General features: G+C 43.0%; 1 protein-coding gene across 7 annotated transcripts in view; it reads left to right on the forward strand.

Moving 5' to 3' along the window:
- LOC147102934 (centrosomal protein of 95 kDa-like) overlaps nt 1-16,304 on the forward strand; it is a 50,529-nt gene extending 34,225 nt beyond the window's left edge. For 5 of the 7 annotated variants that reach the window (XM_085963883.1, XM_085963880.1, XM_085963884.1 and 2 more), the window contains 11 exons: nt 296-410; nt 3,176-3,352; nt 5,686-5,774; nt 6,145-6,292; nt 6,539-6,682; nt 9,460-9,629; nt 9,748-9,822; nt 10,134-10,286; nt 11,480-11,626; nt 12,848-12,919; nt 13,983-16,304. In XM_085963883.1, coding sequence (XP_085820009.1) covers nt 296-410; nt 3,176-3,352; nt 5,686-5,774; nt 6,145-6,292; nt 6,539-6,682; nt 9,460-9,629; nt 9,748-9,822; nt 10,134-10,286; nt 11,480-11,626; nt 12,848-12,919; nt 13,983-14,159 — 1,467 coding nt within the window. In that variant the 3' untranslated portion in view covers nt 14,160-16,304. Of the gene's footprint in view, nt 1-295; nt 411-3,175; nt 3,353-5,685; nt 5,775-6,144; nt 6,293-6,538; nt 6,683-7,746; nt 7,820-9,459; nt 9,630-9,747; nt 9,823-10,133; nt 10,287-11,479; nt 11,627-12,847; nt 12,920-13,982 lie in introns of those variants that run through there. The other 2 variants (XM_085963881.1, XM_085963887.1) reach the window with 2 other exon arrangements.
- Nucleotides 16,305-16,856: the final 552 nt, after the last annotated feature.

Genomic DNA, 16,856 nt, shown 5'->3' on the forward strand with positions numbered 1-16,856 from the left:
GTGAGATTAGCAGATTTTCTTTTACTCGGAGTTATGATGATCGGGAATGCACTGACTGAAAGTTATTATTGAATCTGCTTCCACTACCCTTTCAAAGGGAAATGGATAAATACTTGAAGGGGAACAGTTTGCAGGGCTATGGGGAAAGGATAGGGGAGTGGGACTAATGAATTGGATAGCTCTTTCAAATGGCCTCCTTCTCTGCTATATCAGTCAATGATGCTATGATTCTAAGAAGTGATGGTCTGTGGAGCTGTGTGCTAATTGACTGACTGACTGGTCTTCTCATTAACAGATGCTGAAACGAGCCCTGAGTGACAAATATGAAGTTCGTGATTCCAAGGAAGAAGATAAATTGTCTCAACACAGTGACAGCATCACAGAATATCGACGAGTCCAACGTTTGCCAGGTAATAAACACCCCATTCATGAGAAAATCTCAAACCTGCTTCTAAACTGAAACTCATTAGTTCATTTCAAAATCTATTTCAAAATGTTTGTATATATTTAAATTTTGAGTGTGGCGTATTAATTAATAACAATATTTGGGGTGGGACAATGAACTATGAAGGCTCACTGAATCTGATAGTGTGAGTAATTGGAGTTAAAGCATGCAAATGAAAGGCTCTAATCTGCTGAAACTCCCTTGGATCATTAGCTATGTCTCCCGTCAGACATTCGGTTTCCTTCTCTCACTGTTGGGCTCAGCAACTGCTCCAAGCTAGTTGATATCATCAGCACTCACTAAGCAACAACAACTTGTATTTATATAGCGCCTTTAATGTAGTAAAACATCCCAAGGCACTGCACAGGTGTATTTTAAGACACAAAATTCGACACTGATCCACATAAGGATAAATTAGGGCAGGTGACCAAAAGCTTGGTCAAAGAGGTAGGTTTTAAGGAGCATCTTAAAGGAGGAAAGAGAGGTAGCGAGGCGGAGAGGTTTAGGCAGGGAATTCCAGAGCTTGGGGCCTAGGCAACAGTTGGCACGGCCACCAAAGGTTGAGCGATTATAAATCAGGGATCCTCGAGGGCAGAATTAGAGGATCGCAGATATCTCGGAGTGGGGGGCTGGAGGAGATTACAGAGATGGGGAGGGGCGAGGCTATGGAGGGATTTGAAAACAAGGATGAGAATTTTGAAATCGAGGTGCTGCTTAACCAGGAGTCAGTGTAGGTCAGCGAGCACTGGGTGATGGGCGAACGGGACTTGGTGTGGGTTAGGACACGGGCAGCCGAGTTTTGGATGACAAGTTTACGTAGGGTGGAATGTGGGAGGCCAGCCAGGAGTGCGTTGGAATAGTCAAGTCTAGAGTTAACAAAGGCATGGATGAGGGTTTCAGCAGCGGATGAGTTGAGGCAAGGGTGGAGACAGGTGATATTATGGAGATGGAAATAGGCGATCTTGGTTACGCTGCAGATATGTGGTTGGAAGCTCATTTCAGGGTCAAATATGGCACCAAGGTTGCGAACAGTGTGGTTCAGCCTCAGACAGATGTTAGGGAGAGGGATGGAGTCAGTGGCTAGGGAACGGAGTTTGTGGCGGAGACCGAAAACAATGGCTTCGGTTTTCCCAATATTTAATTGGAGAAAATTTTTGCTCATCCAGAACTGTACGTCGGACCAGCAGTCTGACACTTTAGACCCCGAGCTGGGTGTTGTCAGCATACACGTGGAAACTAACGCTGTGTTTTCGGGTGATGTCGCCAAGGGGCAACATGTAGATGAGAAATAGGAGGGGGCCAAGGATAGATCCTTGGGGGACACTAGAGGTAACGATGCGGGAGCGGGAAGAGAAGCTGTTTGCAGGTGATTCTCTGATTACAATTAGGTAGATAAGAATGGAACCAGGCAAGCGCAGTCCCACCCAGCTGGACGATGGTGGAGAGGCGTTGGAGAAGGATGGAGTGGTCAACCGTGTCAAAGGTAGCAGACAAGTCAAGAAGGACGAGGAGGGATAGTTTACCTTTGTCACAGTCACAAAGGATGTCATTTGTGACTTTGACGAGCGGCGTTTTGGTACTGTGGCAGGGGCGGAAACCTGAAGCAATACAAAGAAATTCCTGCACAAGGTTTTCATCTAAAGCATAGACCCTGGCTAGTCTGTGAGGGGATTGCAGGTTGTGTGATGTGGTTGGGTTTCTATATCCTTTTGCACTTGTTATTTCTGTTGCTGAAAAAATGTTTTCTGGAATTCTAGCCCTTTTTAAGTAGCTGACAATATCTTTTGGAAGAAGGGAGAGGAGTGTGGTGTGGGAGAGGGATGGGTCGGTACAAGTGTAAATGCAGGTGATGCCCTACACAGGAAAAAAAAGAAAACCACTGTGAATTTTAAAATGCTGCAATCCTAGATTTCTGTCACCAACCTATTGCCAACTACCAACCTGACTCTATGAGAACCTCTACTGGTGGCAGCCCAGTCCTGCAGAATTCTAGTGCTTTGCAAATATAGTCACCACCGATTAATGCAATTCGCCCATTATAAGCGATGGCTGATTACAACCTGACAGCCTGGAGCTGGCGTGCAGCGCGGAGCGGAACCATGCTATCTTCACCAGCTTTTCAGATTTAAAATCTACTGTTTGAAATAATCTCCAGAGCACATCCGGTAGTGCAGGCCTGATCTCTTGCATCATTTAATCTGAAATACAATACACTGAAAACCTCCTGGCCAATACTATGAAATTGTAAAGGGAGGTTTAATTGATATGGCAAGACCTATGGTTTTGCATTCAAATGATTGTGCCTTGAAGAAAACACTTAATTCAACTTTCGATGTTTAGTATGTCTATTGGAATTTCAGAAACGCCAAGCAGAATGAACTGTAATATGAAATATCTAATTTATGAATATTTGGAACTGTTGAGTAAACACAGCTGTTTCTGCCCAAAATAAACAGAGCACTGCTATAACCGACAACTTGGGTAATGTAAATGGATAATGGTTACTGCTTTCTTGGCTAATATAAGCGACTGCCAGTTTTAAACGTGGATGATTTAAGTGATGGGGACTGTATTGAAATAACAATGTTTTGACACGGAGTTCATGAATGAGAACAATTAATATATAATCAATCGTCTTAAAATAGTAATGTTTGAAAATACTAGACTAGTATGATTTTGTATTTTATCTCTTTCCCCCCGCCCCCCCCCCCCCCCATCCCCAATATGAAGCAACACCAAACACTAGGAAGCCAGCCCGTGCCCGCTCCCTTTCTCCATCACCACCTCGACATACTCTACCAGCTGAGTTTGAAGATGCTCTCAACAAAGCCTCAAAGGGACAAATGAGGAGAATTCGCAGAGAACTGCAACAAGAAATGGACCAGCAAAGGATGAAAGCAAAGGCAAGTTGCAGTTAGCCCCAGAATCCAACTAATTCTTAACCAAGCATAAACTCTCTTTTTTCAGTTTGTAGCACCTTGAATATAAATGCATCCTTAAAGAACCATTTGTAAAACCATGTACCATCCTGTTCATGATGCAGCTTCAGAGAATATCTAGCTGTACTAATCCACTGCCTTTCAAACTAATATTTATAGTTATAAAGTAAGCAATGCTTTTTGTAAATGCATTGGAATTTGAGCAATTTATACTGTACCTTTTTATTGGTGTGTAAATGTATAAAACGTTCAGTAATGTATATAAAACAGTGACCCATGACATAATCCCGTTCCACATTGCAGTCACTTACTCCAGGCCTCAATTATTTGAATGTGAGACTCCTTTGCATCTTAAGTGGTCTTCAAGTTTCACTTTTTTTAAGAGTTCTGTGCAAGTGTACTCAGACTTTTTTTTTGTTTTAAACCCCACTTTAGTAATGTGCTCCTGAAGTGGTACAGTTTGAGCTTGACTAATGCTTAATGGAGGCACACCAAAGCTGATCTGCCTGGTGCCCTCTACTGTTCTGAAGTTTATTAGATGACTTAAGCAAAGTACTAAAAGCTGACTCAACAACAACAACTTGTATTTATATAGCACCTTTAACATAGTAAAACGTCCCAAGGCGCTGCACAGGAGTGTTGTAAGACACAAAATTTGACACCAAGCCACATAAGGATAAATTAGGGCAGGTGACCAAAAGCTTGGTCAAAGAGGTAGGTTTTAAGGAGCGTCTTAAAGGAGGAAAGGGAGGTAAGTGAGGTGGACAGGTTTAGGCAGGGAACTCCAGAGCTTAGGGCCTAGTCAACAGAAGGATTGGGGGGTGGGGGAGATTACAGAGCTAAAAGGTTACAGATTACATTTAATTGTATTGGAAAGAAATGCTCTTGAGAGGATGCCATTCAGGGGAACTGTCAAAGTATTGGCACCAGTGTGAATAATATTCAGTGTCAAAATGTTAGGTTAGGCATGTAGGTGTTTTACAATGGAAGCAAGAGTGTATTGTCATGGAAACAGCAGGACAGAGGTGAGTATGATTGTTGATTCTTCATTGAAAATGTTACCTCGGGTTGTGGCCTCGGCCATCAGAATCCTGGATGGTCAGGCAGATAAAGCATAGTGTCCCGATGGAAACGGTACAATTCTCTGTATATTTAAAGACCACAAAACATTGGCGATGAAGTCGAGTTAAGAGATGAGGTTTTTAAAATGTTAGTAAGGTTTTTGAATGGGGTAAGTCTATTCCCTCTGGTTGGGGAGTCCGTGGCGAGGGGGTCATTTCATTTAAAATGATCATCGAGTGACAAACATCAAGGAGAAACATCTGTACGCAGAGAATGTTGGAGTTTCTAATGTTTACTTTTCACTCAAAAGATGCAATGCTGTCTGCCTCAATTGCTGCCATGGGAAAGATGATTCGATCCTTTTTAAGGGAAGAGTAGCTAAACATTTGAAGCAGAGAAATGCAGGGCTACGGAGAGTGTGTGACTGTTGGATTAGTTACAGATGACTAACAAAGAACTTGATGGGCTGAATGGATTCCTTCTGTGCTATAAACTTCTATGGCTTTAAGTGCAAGGAAATGATGTTCTGGAGGAATGTACATTTTCCCCTCTAACACTTTTAAATTTGCAGTTGTGTTTTTTATACCACTGGGTTCGCCCATTTGAATTTGAGGGCCAAACTATCCAACCCCATCAAAGTTCCAACAGGTGAAACCCAGCAGCATCAAAAGCCCGGGCACAGCAGGACGGTGAATCACCCAGACTCTGGGCTGTAATTTGGATGTTTCTGCCCCACGCAGCCTGCTCCATATTCTATTTCTGGATGTGAGCTGTATTTACAGAAAAAGATATGGAATAGACTTCAGTTCAGGAAGCTGCTGAAGCAGCGACTGGGCCACAGAGCAATTCCGCAAGTCTCTGTGCTCCCACCAGCCCCCAGGGTCAATGCTTTGGGATGTCCTTTCTTATTACAGCTGTGGCCAGTTGTACACGAATATGCCATCTAGTTTTATATAGAATAAAACGAGTGGGTTGACTGCCTTTTTGTGTGTTCTAAAGCCTGTGAAATCTCCCGTTCGGTCTACAGATTCTCGTGGACTTGGTCAATGCTGTTTGCTGATTTTGTGTTGGGAAAAGTCTTGATGTGACCAATATTTTTTTTTTTTTTTTTTTAAACCAATTTGCTCCCATTCCACTGAGACATGTCAAAGGGAGTTGCCAATATTGGTTGTGAATAGCCATCACAATTCTGGTCTTGTAGTTGGGTGCTGTTAATGGTGACTTTCCCCCTGCAGGCAGTGAGCGAGTGTTACAAAGAAGAACTGGAGAATTACAAGAAGAAAGAGAAAGCTAAAATTGGAAAAGAAAAATCACAAGTCAAGAAAACAGTGAGTCACCAGCACATGTTAAATATCTTCATTTGATTTTTAAAAAAAAATTATATGTTCAGTAAAGACCATCAGTAACTATCAGGCCAGAAGCTTACGACTGTTTAAATATTGGGGGTTGGATACAACCACAAGGTTCACTTATTTTGTATTAAATTCATAAATATCCTGAGTAATAAATGGCACCACACCTCACACAGCACTTTGACTCTCAATATTCAGTCAGTCAGTTTTTATTCCTGTTGCTATTTGTCCTTTTAAAAAATATATATTTGTGCTAACTCATTGTATGTGATGTTCCAGGCTCTAAATAAAATGAGCAGACTATTCCTGTTGTGTACTTGACATCTGTTCTACATCTGTTATGAAGGAACAAGAATATAAAGAAAATATCTTCAAAGAAACTCCCAAAACCCTGCAGCCAGTGAAAGTTTACTCTGCAAAAACCACACCACGAAAGCCAAATCACAGCCAGTGGACACCGACAGGAGTGGCAAAGCCAAAGAAAGCAACGCCAAGTAAGAATTCAAAGAAACAGCTCGATTCTCCCGAATGGAAAGTTGTGATATTTTTGAGAGAAATGTGTAAACTTGTGGAACCACCAAGGATAATTGTACAGAATTGCAAACACGAGCCAAAGTACATTGGATAAAATGTCCACCCCTGCCCCCCCCCCCCCCCCCCACCCCCAATCGAACTTTACCCTAGTATTTGCTGTTGTAATTTTAACCTGTGTATTTTTACTTGTTTCATTTTGTCTTGAGTTCAGAGGAAGGCTGAGCTGGGCTGGGCACCAGACGCCTGCACGGCCATCAACAACATGCACTTGTATGGTTTTGTTAGCATAACAGAGCCTACCCAGGTGGTTCATAAAATGGAGGCAGGCGCCAAGGAAAGAGTCTGGGGAGGTGAGCAAAGATGTAGCCAAACATTGGGCTTGGACAGAGATGAAGCAAGTTGGGAGGGTTCAGCAACAGAACGCTCTGCCACTGATTGTGGAGCCGAGGGAAGGGAATTGGGCAAAGCAAGAAAGTGAGCAGTGAGTTGGATTTAGATGATGGGAGAGTGGGAGCAGGAACATAGGAGGGCTGGAGTCATGCTTTCAAAACACAGAGCTGCAAAAGTGGGAAACGGTCGAGGGCTGTGAGAAGGATGGAACATGGGAGAGGAGTTAGAACATTAGCTTTTAAGTCAATCAAGATGATCCACTGAAATCAAATAATGTAGTATCTTTTTCATTTTTATATATTACATGAACATAAGAATTAGGAGCAGGAATCGGCCCCTCGAGCCTGCTCCGCCATTCAATAAAATCATGGCTGATCTTCAACCTCAACTCCACTTTCCCGCCCCATCCCCATATCCCTTGATTCCCCATGAGTCCAAAAATCTATCAATCTCTATGAAGGCAAGTTGTTTTGGTGGAAGTAAGTGAAATTGATCGTAACACTCTCTCGTATCGGCTTTTATTCAAACTGACTCTTTCCGCCACCAACAGGAATGTTATCAGACAAAATTGGGAAATGACCCCAAATCACCAAGCCTTCCTACTTCTATCTCATTTAAAAAAAAAAACATACATCTCGCCCCATTGCTGCTGAAACCCTCGTCTGCACCCGAGTCACCTGCAGACTCGACTTTTCCAACAGCGGATACTTTATCCTTGACAAAGAATCTTGCCCTACCTGTTACCTTCTCGCCAGCTTCTCAAACCCCACACTGCATTAACTACAACTTGTCCATTGCCTGCCTCCGATCCCACTTCATGTCCTGCTCCAGTCCTCTTTAAACCTTCTCTCTTATCATCTTTTCAGCTCTGTACATTTTGGGGTCATTGGGCTAGGTCAGCAAGATATTTGACAAGAAATTAACCCGATTTATGCTACGTTGACTACAAACCTTTTATACAATTCTGCTTCCTTTTTAAGCTTAAACTTCTTCTTTTCCCCCCCTGCCCCACCTCACGATTAAGATTTTACTGGAGGAAAGAAATTTAATTCAGATGGGAAAACTGAAGGTGAGGCCAGGACCAAAAATAATACAAGGTAGGAGGGCTGAGTATTTATAAAAAAAAAAAAAAAAACCTACTGAGGCTGAGATTCATCAAATCCTAGAATGATACAACATAGAAGGAGGCCATTCGGCCCACGGTGCCTGTGCCAACTCTTCGAAACTGCTATCTAATTAGTCCCACTCCCCTGCTTTTTCCCAATAGCTCTTAATTTTTTCCTCTTAGTATTTATCCAATTCCCTTTTGAAAGTTATTGAATCTTCCACTGCCCTTTTCAGGCAATGCATTCCAGATCATCATAACTGAGTTTAAAAAAAAAAAAAAAATCTTGTGTTTTAATTTACTCAACTGCAGGGGTGGGCGGGGGGGTGGTGTTTGAGGTTAACTGCAAGACTTGTCTTCTGCTTGGGGATTACACCAGTCCAAGTACATAGGCCTAGAAATTCGGTGGCGGCCCAAACGGGGCGCCAAGCTCGCCTGGGCGCCGGAATTACCGCTGTGATCGGAGCCATTGCGGCCGCCGGAAATTCAGTTTGAGCGCCCCAAGAGGGACGCGGGGCGCCTCGAGCAGCGCCCCGCGTCCCTCTTGGGGCACTCAAACTGAATATCGCAGCGCAACATGCCGCAGCGCCACACGCTGCAGCACGGCGCGCTGCGGTACTGCAGGCCTTCCTCCCCTTCTTAAGGGGGAGGGGCCTGCACCAGCGCGATGACCGATCGAGTGCCAGCAAAAGAGCCCGGCACCAAGGAGAAGTGCCGGGCTTTCTGGACACAGCCGGCACTGCCCGGGGTGGGGGATCAGGAGGCCGGGGACGGAGGTGCTGGCAGGCGGCCACCAAAAAAAATGGCCGCCCTGCACCTCCACCTTAATTTGCGCCACTACTGCCACAGGTAGGCCCCGTGAACTGGACGCGATTTGCGACCGGCGTTGGAGGCGGGCGCGACCAAATATTGCGATCGGGACGGTAGCGGGGCGCTGCGCACACAGATGACGTCATCGGTGGCGGTGCAGTGCTACAGGCTAACGCCGCATTAGCGCCCCGCTAAATATCGCAGGAGGTGTGGCCAGTGGCGCTAAAGCAACTGAGTGCCCTCTTTAGGCGCTAACTGGTGGCGCAGCCCACCGAATTTCTAGGCCATAGTCTTTTATAAACTCTTTACAGTTTAGTTGGTGTGGTCGTCTTTTGTGGGAGCTTTATATGGGTGTTCTCTACCACTGCAGTCAGAATCACTGTACTCCATGATTGTGGTGAAGGATTAGTGACATTACTGCAGGTTTATTCCGATATAAACTTCATCGTCTGTATAACGTTCACTGTAGCCTATTCAAGGGGTCAGGCAGGACGCGTTTAGTGTTTGAATAAAGTGTGCTTATTGCTGCCCTCTGGTGTTGACACATTGTCATCAATCAATGGGAGGCAATTGCTGGTTGCTGCCATCTAGTGATTGGTTGATAAACATCAGGACAGTCAAAAGAATCAGCATTACGTCCAACACCTGAACATATTCCAATCTGGTACTCTGATCAAAGTTTTGTCTTTGAACTTCAGGGTTGACTCCACTATGTAGTTCAATATAATGCTTAAATTGGGTATTTTCTTTCTGTAAGCTATTGCGGTTTGTTCAATGTGCAAGTTTCTATAGTCGGGGCTAATTAAGTGGGTTTTTTTGCAGTGAAGATACAAGATAATGACCTCCTACCTTTACTACTGGAAGAGTTCCCTTATCTACCAGTATCTCCGCACACTATGAACAGGATGTGGAAGCAGCAGTTCAGGCAGGTGGAACAGTTGACCAAGTCGGGTGCTGAACGGGACCGGAACCAAGCCAAGCTTCAATCAGCAGTGAGTCGCATTTCCTACCTCACTGGCACACTCCGTTCAGGAGCACTGGCCAAATCTACATTACTTTATTGCTGCTGGGACACCAACTGACTAACTACTCTTATTATTTTCTCATCAGATTGAAGATGCCCAGAAAAAGCACGATCTCCTGATCGCTATAATTAAAAAGGAACAGGATCACAATCAGCGTCTGGTAAGGCTTGATAAAAGATGGAATCGTGAGCGTATTTTCACTTTGGTTTTATTAAATAATGGTATTTAAATTAAAAACCATCAGCTCTTTACACTTAAAACCCTTACAGAATCCATTCTATCTGCTCTCGCCGCCTCACCGGGAGCGACCTACTCTAATTCCATTTCCCTCTAACTTTATTACATTTGGCTTCGGGTGCATCTCATTTCTTCTTAAATGTCTGCTGCAATAGCTCCTTGTGGTACTGTGCTGTTGACCCTTTGCACGGAAATAATCCCTTCCAATCACCCCCTTTTCTGCTTCACCTTCAGAAAGAGTTTAAGGAACGAATTTGGCAGCAGAAGTCTGCTCAGAACAAGATGAAGGAGCAAAGGCAGCAAATTGCTCGTGCTAAGAAGTACTACAATGACTACCACGTACAACTCCGTGCAAAAATGATGCGAGCAAGGACTCGAGAAGAACGGGTGAGGCACGGGCTGAATGGCCTCCTTTCCTTCCCTTCTGTGCTGTATCATTCTATGAATTAACTTGTGTTACCAGGAGAAAAACTGCACCTGCACCTCTCACTCATACTCTGAGGGGTCACTCACAGTGCAACAGCATCACTGCTGTGAAGTAGGTCATTTTGCACTGACGCTTTTGTTTCAGTGGAAAGCAGAGTGGAGAGACCATACTCTGGAGCAAAGTGGAGAGACTCCTTCCTCCAGGGAGCTTTGCTGCAGAGTCCAGCTGGGCCCTGGTTCCACTTTGTACTGATATTTGCTATTGCACCCTAAGGGTGTGTTTTTTTACAGGCAAATCCATCTGCAACAGCAACATTTTTTTAAACTTCCTCTCCTCTGACTCACTTTCTGGCACTGCCCTCACTTGGCTCCACTAGCCACGAATTTCCTGAAACGTCTTCATTCCAATCCCATATGGCCAACTCTGGGATATTCCAAGACTCCATCTTTCGGATTACCTGCTATTCTACTCAAGTATTGTCCCTCAGCAATCACCCTAAAGCATGGAGTCAGCTTCCATATGTATGTAGTTGATACCTTCACTCTTTGTCAGATAGCATAGGAACAGGAGTTAGAGAAAACAATGTCCTGGATGAGCCTGAACTTTCTCTAATTGTGGTAAAACCAAAGCCACCCTGTTTGACGTCTGATTCCCTCCCCTCCAAAGCTGCTCATTCTAGCTGCAACTTCAGTGTTTTGATCCACCCGGAACAAAGCATCAAACCCCACACCCTATCCATCACTAAGACTACCTGTGTCTACCTATGTAGCACTGGATATCTCCTTCCGTTCCTTTTCCTCTCCCCACTTTGCCATAGTCACTTCCTTGCTGGGGTCTTGATTGTCATTCTACACTAACACCAACTCTTCAAAAGCTCCACTGTTTCCCACCTGGGACATTTTGCTACAAGTACATAATGCTATTATTGATGTGATCAGCTCTTCTGAAGTATTCTAAAGTGTCAAACCAAAAAGTGCAGTTGCAGGACGTGCATCTCTGTGGAAACCAACAGTACAACTGTACTCAGTGAGAATTCACGTTTTGAAAAAAACACCTTGTGTAACCAGCATTTTTAATGTAGATAAGTTACTGCAAATGTTTGCATATTGTACTAAGCAGTCTAATGAGTGACGTTATTTTCCTAATCCAAAAGATTTTCAAAAACCTATTTGAGGAGGGTTTGGAGATACAGAAGCAGAGATTACGTGAATTGAAGACTTATGCCAAAGAGAAACGTCAGGAGCACAAGAAACGACAGAAGGAAGAGCTGCAGTCTATGGAGAATTACTATCGAGATCAGGTATTTGAATAGAAATGCGAACTTTGTATTAATAAAAGAAAAAAAAACTTGCATTTTTATAGCACCTTTCACAACCACCGGATAAGAACATAAGAAATAAGAGCAAGAGTCGGCCATTCGGCCCTTCCAGTCCGCTCCGCCACTCAATGAGATCATGGCTGATCTTCTGCCTCAACTCCATTCACCGGCCCTATCGCCATATCCCTTGATGCCCTTACTAGTCAGTATGTCCCAAAGCACTTTACAGCCAATTAAGTACTTTAAGTCTAGTCACTGTTGTAATGTAGGAAACGCGGCAACCAATTTGCACACAGCAAACTCCCACAAACAGCAATGTGATAATGATCCGATCATCTGTTTTTAGTGATGTTGTTTGAGGGTTAAACATTGGCCAGGACACCGGGGCGAACTCACTTGCTCTTTGAATAGTTCCATGGGATCTTTGACTTCCACCCTGAGGGGACAAATGGGGCTTGAGTTATTGTCTCATTTTGAAAGGCAGCACCTCCACCAGTGCAGCACTCGCTCAGTACTGGCACTAAGTGTCGGACTGGATTATGTGCTCAAGCCGGAGTCAGAAGGTCTTGGGTTCAAGCCCCATTCCAGATTCGAGAATGCTGCTACTGTGCCAAGACTGATTCCATTAGCAGAGGGGCTTATGGCTAAAAGGACAAGGTGGGTCTGATCTCTATCCAACCACTGATTTCACAGCACCACCCTTGCCCTGGAGAAAAGGAAACTGGAGTGAGACTGAACTAGTTTCCTCCACACCTTATATATACCCAGTGGTCAGTTTGTGAAACACTGGAACAGGCTGACTCTGGCCCCAGATGATATGGGTGTGACACAGTAGAAATATGAGGGACAGGGAGAAGATTCTTTTGGCAGTGATTTTATCACAACCCTTGGAAGGTGTTGTACCAGTAATTGGAGTTGAAGTATTTTTTTGACTCTCTAATTTTCAGGCTGATGTAAAACTTCATATAATTAGTCATGAAGTTGTTGATAATGTAGGCCTTTACAAAGGTGAAGATATCCCTACAGCAGAATTGTAATGCTGTTCTATAAAGAAGTTTACAATTTCATCATCTGGGACATTGTGTGTACTAAGTGTAATATTTTATAATTTGTAATGATCAAGTTATTGCTTACAATTGAACTTGTTCAAAGTCTGAACAGATTTATTATCCAACTGAAAAAAAATCTTTTGTTTAAATCTAGTTTTTAATGTTGGCTGAAACTCTGGCACAGGAGAGACAGAAAGTTCACATCCGAGAGACTGCACAGAACAAGGTAATATTTTTCTTTCACTCGTACAGATCCTAACTACCTAGACTGTGTGTATCCTGAAGGAATCTGATAAAAGTCACAGTACAGAATGTACATTTACAAACTGATCTTCACAGCCATTCTCTCCACCTGCATGCGGCAGGGCAGTTGATGTCCTTTCCATAACCTTGCAATTCTTGTTGTAAATTATATTGGTGAGGGGGAAGAATCCCCATGTGTGGGAGCAGTAGAGGACTTTTCTATAAACCACTTACTGGCAAGTTTAGTTCAAGCTCCTTTTACTCTAACCTGTTTACAGTGCATCTATTTAGGAAATCTGATGGATAAATAGGAACTGTTGATGCAAGATCCCTTAAATATGGCTTTATGAAGGTAACTCTGTATAATATTTGTCTATAGGTGTGAAAGGAATGGTTGGCGTTAATATGTAGTGAGTTGTCCTCTGGTACAATATTCCATTATGGTGCATGGAGGTTTCTGCATCTTTGTTGCAATAACAGCTTTGAGGTTTAGCCTCTGAGTCTTTAACATCCAGAGTAACTTTCATTTTTAAAACGGTTAACTCCAATGCCAGTACAGGTAGACTACCTTTTATCCGAACTTCCGAAAACCGAAACCCTCTAAAAACCGAAGGATTTTTCGTTCAGCGTAAGTCGTGCGCACGACATGACCAGAGTGGCGCACGACCCCGAGACCTCCCGCCGACCCCGACCGACCCCCACCGACGACCCCCACCCCCGACCTCCCCCCCGCCAAATTTCCCAGTCTTATAAAATACCTTCCGAAATTTTCCGAAAACCGAAACACGGCTGGTCCCAAGGTTTTCGGATTTCACACTCTCTCTCTCTCTCTCTCTCTCTCTTAAACCACAATATGATTAAATCACAATTAATCTGTCGATACTCCAATGCAATGTTTGAATCACTTTGTCGTAACAACCTAGTCTCAAACAGGTTACAGCTCTGCTGAAAGAGGTCAAGGATTTCTGATGAAAACGAGTCTCCCTTGCTGTAGGTTGAGTGGGCTAGTTACTTTTAAGTTGCTAATGCTGTTTAAATCTTTACAGGCACTCCAAAAATTGAAGAAAGAACTACGCACAAAGATGGAGAAGGAGATCCGCGAACTGCAAGAAATGATCACACGGGATGATGATGATGTGTACTTCAGAGAATTGGAGGCTGAAAGGGTACAGCGCCGACTCCAGATGGCATCATTCCAGTACAGCAAAACCCCATCATTATAAACAGTTTCTAGTCTGAGGAATGAGTTCTTGTGCACCTTTTCAAAAGGCTCAAGTAACCAAAGCACAACAGTACTTTCCTAAAACCTCAGAAGAATGCCTTTGTTGTTCAACCCAGGTAGAGAAATGGAACAGATGTACAGAATACGGGAAATGCATTCAACTGGAGCACGATGCGATTGTGTACTCTGAGATCCAAGTTGTTACCAGGCTCATCTTTTTAATAAACCCACAAACAAACTAACATTTAAATAATTACTGGTGGGCTCGATAACTTGACATCACTGTGATTTCTATGAAGACTTTTCACTTGTGCACTATGCTGGCTACTGAGATTTGTTAATATAAATATTACTTTAATAATTGCTACCCTTCCAGGGTGTTATGCTGGATCAATGAGCAGATCTTTCTACAATATGTCAGGATCTCGAAACACTAGCTGGTTGTCATGTTAAAGTAATCTTTTTTTGTTGTATGACTATCCTCCGCACCAGGGATGTATGTATGCATGGATGTTTACAAAATGGTTTGACACTAATACTGTAAAGCTCATTTATTCCAAGTTACTTTGTACATTTCTATCCTGTACAGTGGATAACTGTATACAGTACATAAATTTACTAGCATATGTTGAAGGGCAGTTGTATTAACAATTTAACTTTTCTACATGATCATGGTTGAGACTAATTTATTAAAAAAAAAAAATTTCTAAAAATTGTGTTTCTAAGCAAACACTTGCTGTGATCGTTTAGGTAGTCAGTGTTTGAGGCTTGCTGTTACGCAGCAGTACTTGCATCATATTTAGCAGGGATATTATATTACTTAATTCTAAAGTGTGCTCATGAAAAGCTCAATATTGCTCAGCCATTCTATTCATCAGGTGTATGGGACTTTGGTAAAGCTGCACCACATCCAGCTCTTATTTCCATTGAACTGTTTTTCACGGGCTATAGAGATATGTTTTAAGTTCATGTTCTAATCAATTGCATTCATCCCAAACTATTGGATCCGAACATCTAAGTATTCTGCCTTAATTGAAACGACACTACAAGCAGCCTTTTCCAAACATTAAGTGAAAATCCAACTCTGCTGGTTGGGCTTCGAGGGCCAGACTGTATGCACCTGCTGCACTGTTGTTTTCTTCTTCTCTGTTTACAGTTCTTAATTTCACAAGAATGACCGCTGTTGTTGCTTCTGCCACGCGCACCCACGTGAGAAGGTTGTGTGTTCCGCATCCCCCACAACTCCAGTACTGAGGGGGTACTGCAATGTTGGAGGTACTGTCTTAGAGAGGCCTACGTGCCTTCTGAGGCTGATGGAAAAGATCCAGCGGCACTATTTGAAGAGGAGTAAGGATGTTCTCTTGGCCAACTCCAGCGACTTGAGCACAAAAATCTAAGATGACACTCCAGTGCAGTATGAAGGGAGTGCTGCACAGTCAGAAGTGCTGTCTTTCGGAGGAGACGTTAAACCGAGGCCCCGTCTGCTCTCTCAAGTGCACGTAAAAGATCCCATGTCACTATTTTGAAGAAGAGCAGGGTCCTGTCTAATATTTATCCCTCAATCAACATCACAAACAGATCAGCTGCTCGTTATCACATTTGTGGGAGCTTGCTGTGTGCAGATTGGCTGCTGCATTTCCTACATTACAACAGTGACTACACTTCAAAAAGTACTTCATTGGCTGTAAAGTGCTTGGGGAGGTCCATTGGTCATGAAAGCTGCTATATAAAGGCAAGTCTTCTTTCAACATTAATCAACACCATTGTTGAAGGGACAAGGAAAATTACAATGCTACAGCAGTAATAATCAACAGTTGTTGAGGCACTGAGCTGAGGTCAACTGTCTCACCTCTACTGTGAAAACGGCATGGAATTTTTTTAGAACCCAGCCGAAGGACGTGACAAATTTGGAGGCTACACTCCATCATAAAGCGAAGAAACAAACTGAAATTGTGATGACAGTAGACAAGAACTTGGAGGTCATGTCCAAGTTTACTTAGAGGAAAGAGTCACTGTCATGCACCTCACTATAACCATTATAAAGTTGTATTGATAGTTAAAATATGCTCACCTTTTACAGATGGGTTTTATCATTCCTTTAAGAGTTCCCGTTAAAAGGTGAATTAAACTCTTATTTTCCAATAAAGAGCAAAATCTAAGACACTTATATTTGCAAGCAGAAATTCAATTTTTGCTTTGCTTTTTTTTAAAAAAACAGCACCAGAAGCAAAATGTGCTTGCAAAGGAAACCATCAGAAAAATAAAATACCCCATTTCAATGGCAGCTACAGATGTACAAAAATTTACAAAAGTATAGCAGCTGTGGGGGAGGTAAAATTATGACACGGGTGGGAAGTGAAAGATGCAAGACTGCTTTGATCTAGTGCTTAATACACCAAACCAATTGTTCAATATACTTCACATTCCATGCACAAGTTCTACCACCATCATACTTCCAAGAGGAAATACTGCAAAATAAATTAGTCACTTTGACAGCAGTCACAGCTATAATTTCTAGTGTCTGCATTGCTCCACAAAGCTAGATGGCAGAGGTCCTACATGGTGTGGGTTTATCAAGAAAGTGGCTGCTGTGGCGATAGGTACAGCTTGTATGATGGGCATTCATATCTTGGTGATCTGACAACCAAATAAAGTCAGGCGTGAAAGCTCAAAGTAACATACATTGCTAGAAATAGCT

The sequence above is a fragment of the Somniosus microcephalus genome, chromosome 21 (assembly GCF_052327205.1).
Source record: "Somniosus microcephalus isolate GS21.2 chromosome 21, FLI_Smic_1.0, whole genome shotgun sequence".
NCBI classification, from domain to species: domain Eukaryota; kingdom Metazoa; phylum Chordata; class Chondrichthyes; order Squaliformes; family Somniosidae; genus Somniosus; species Somniosus microcephalus.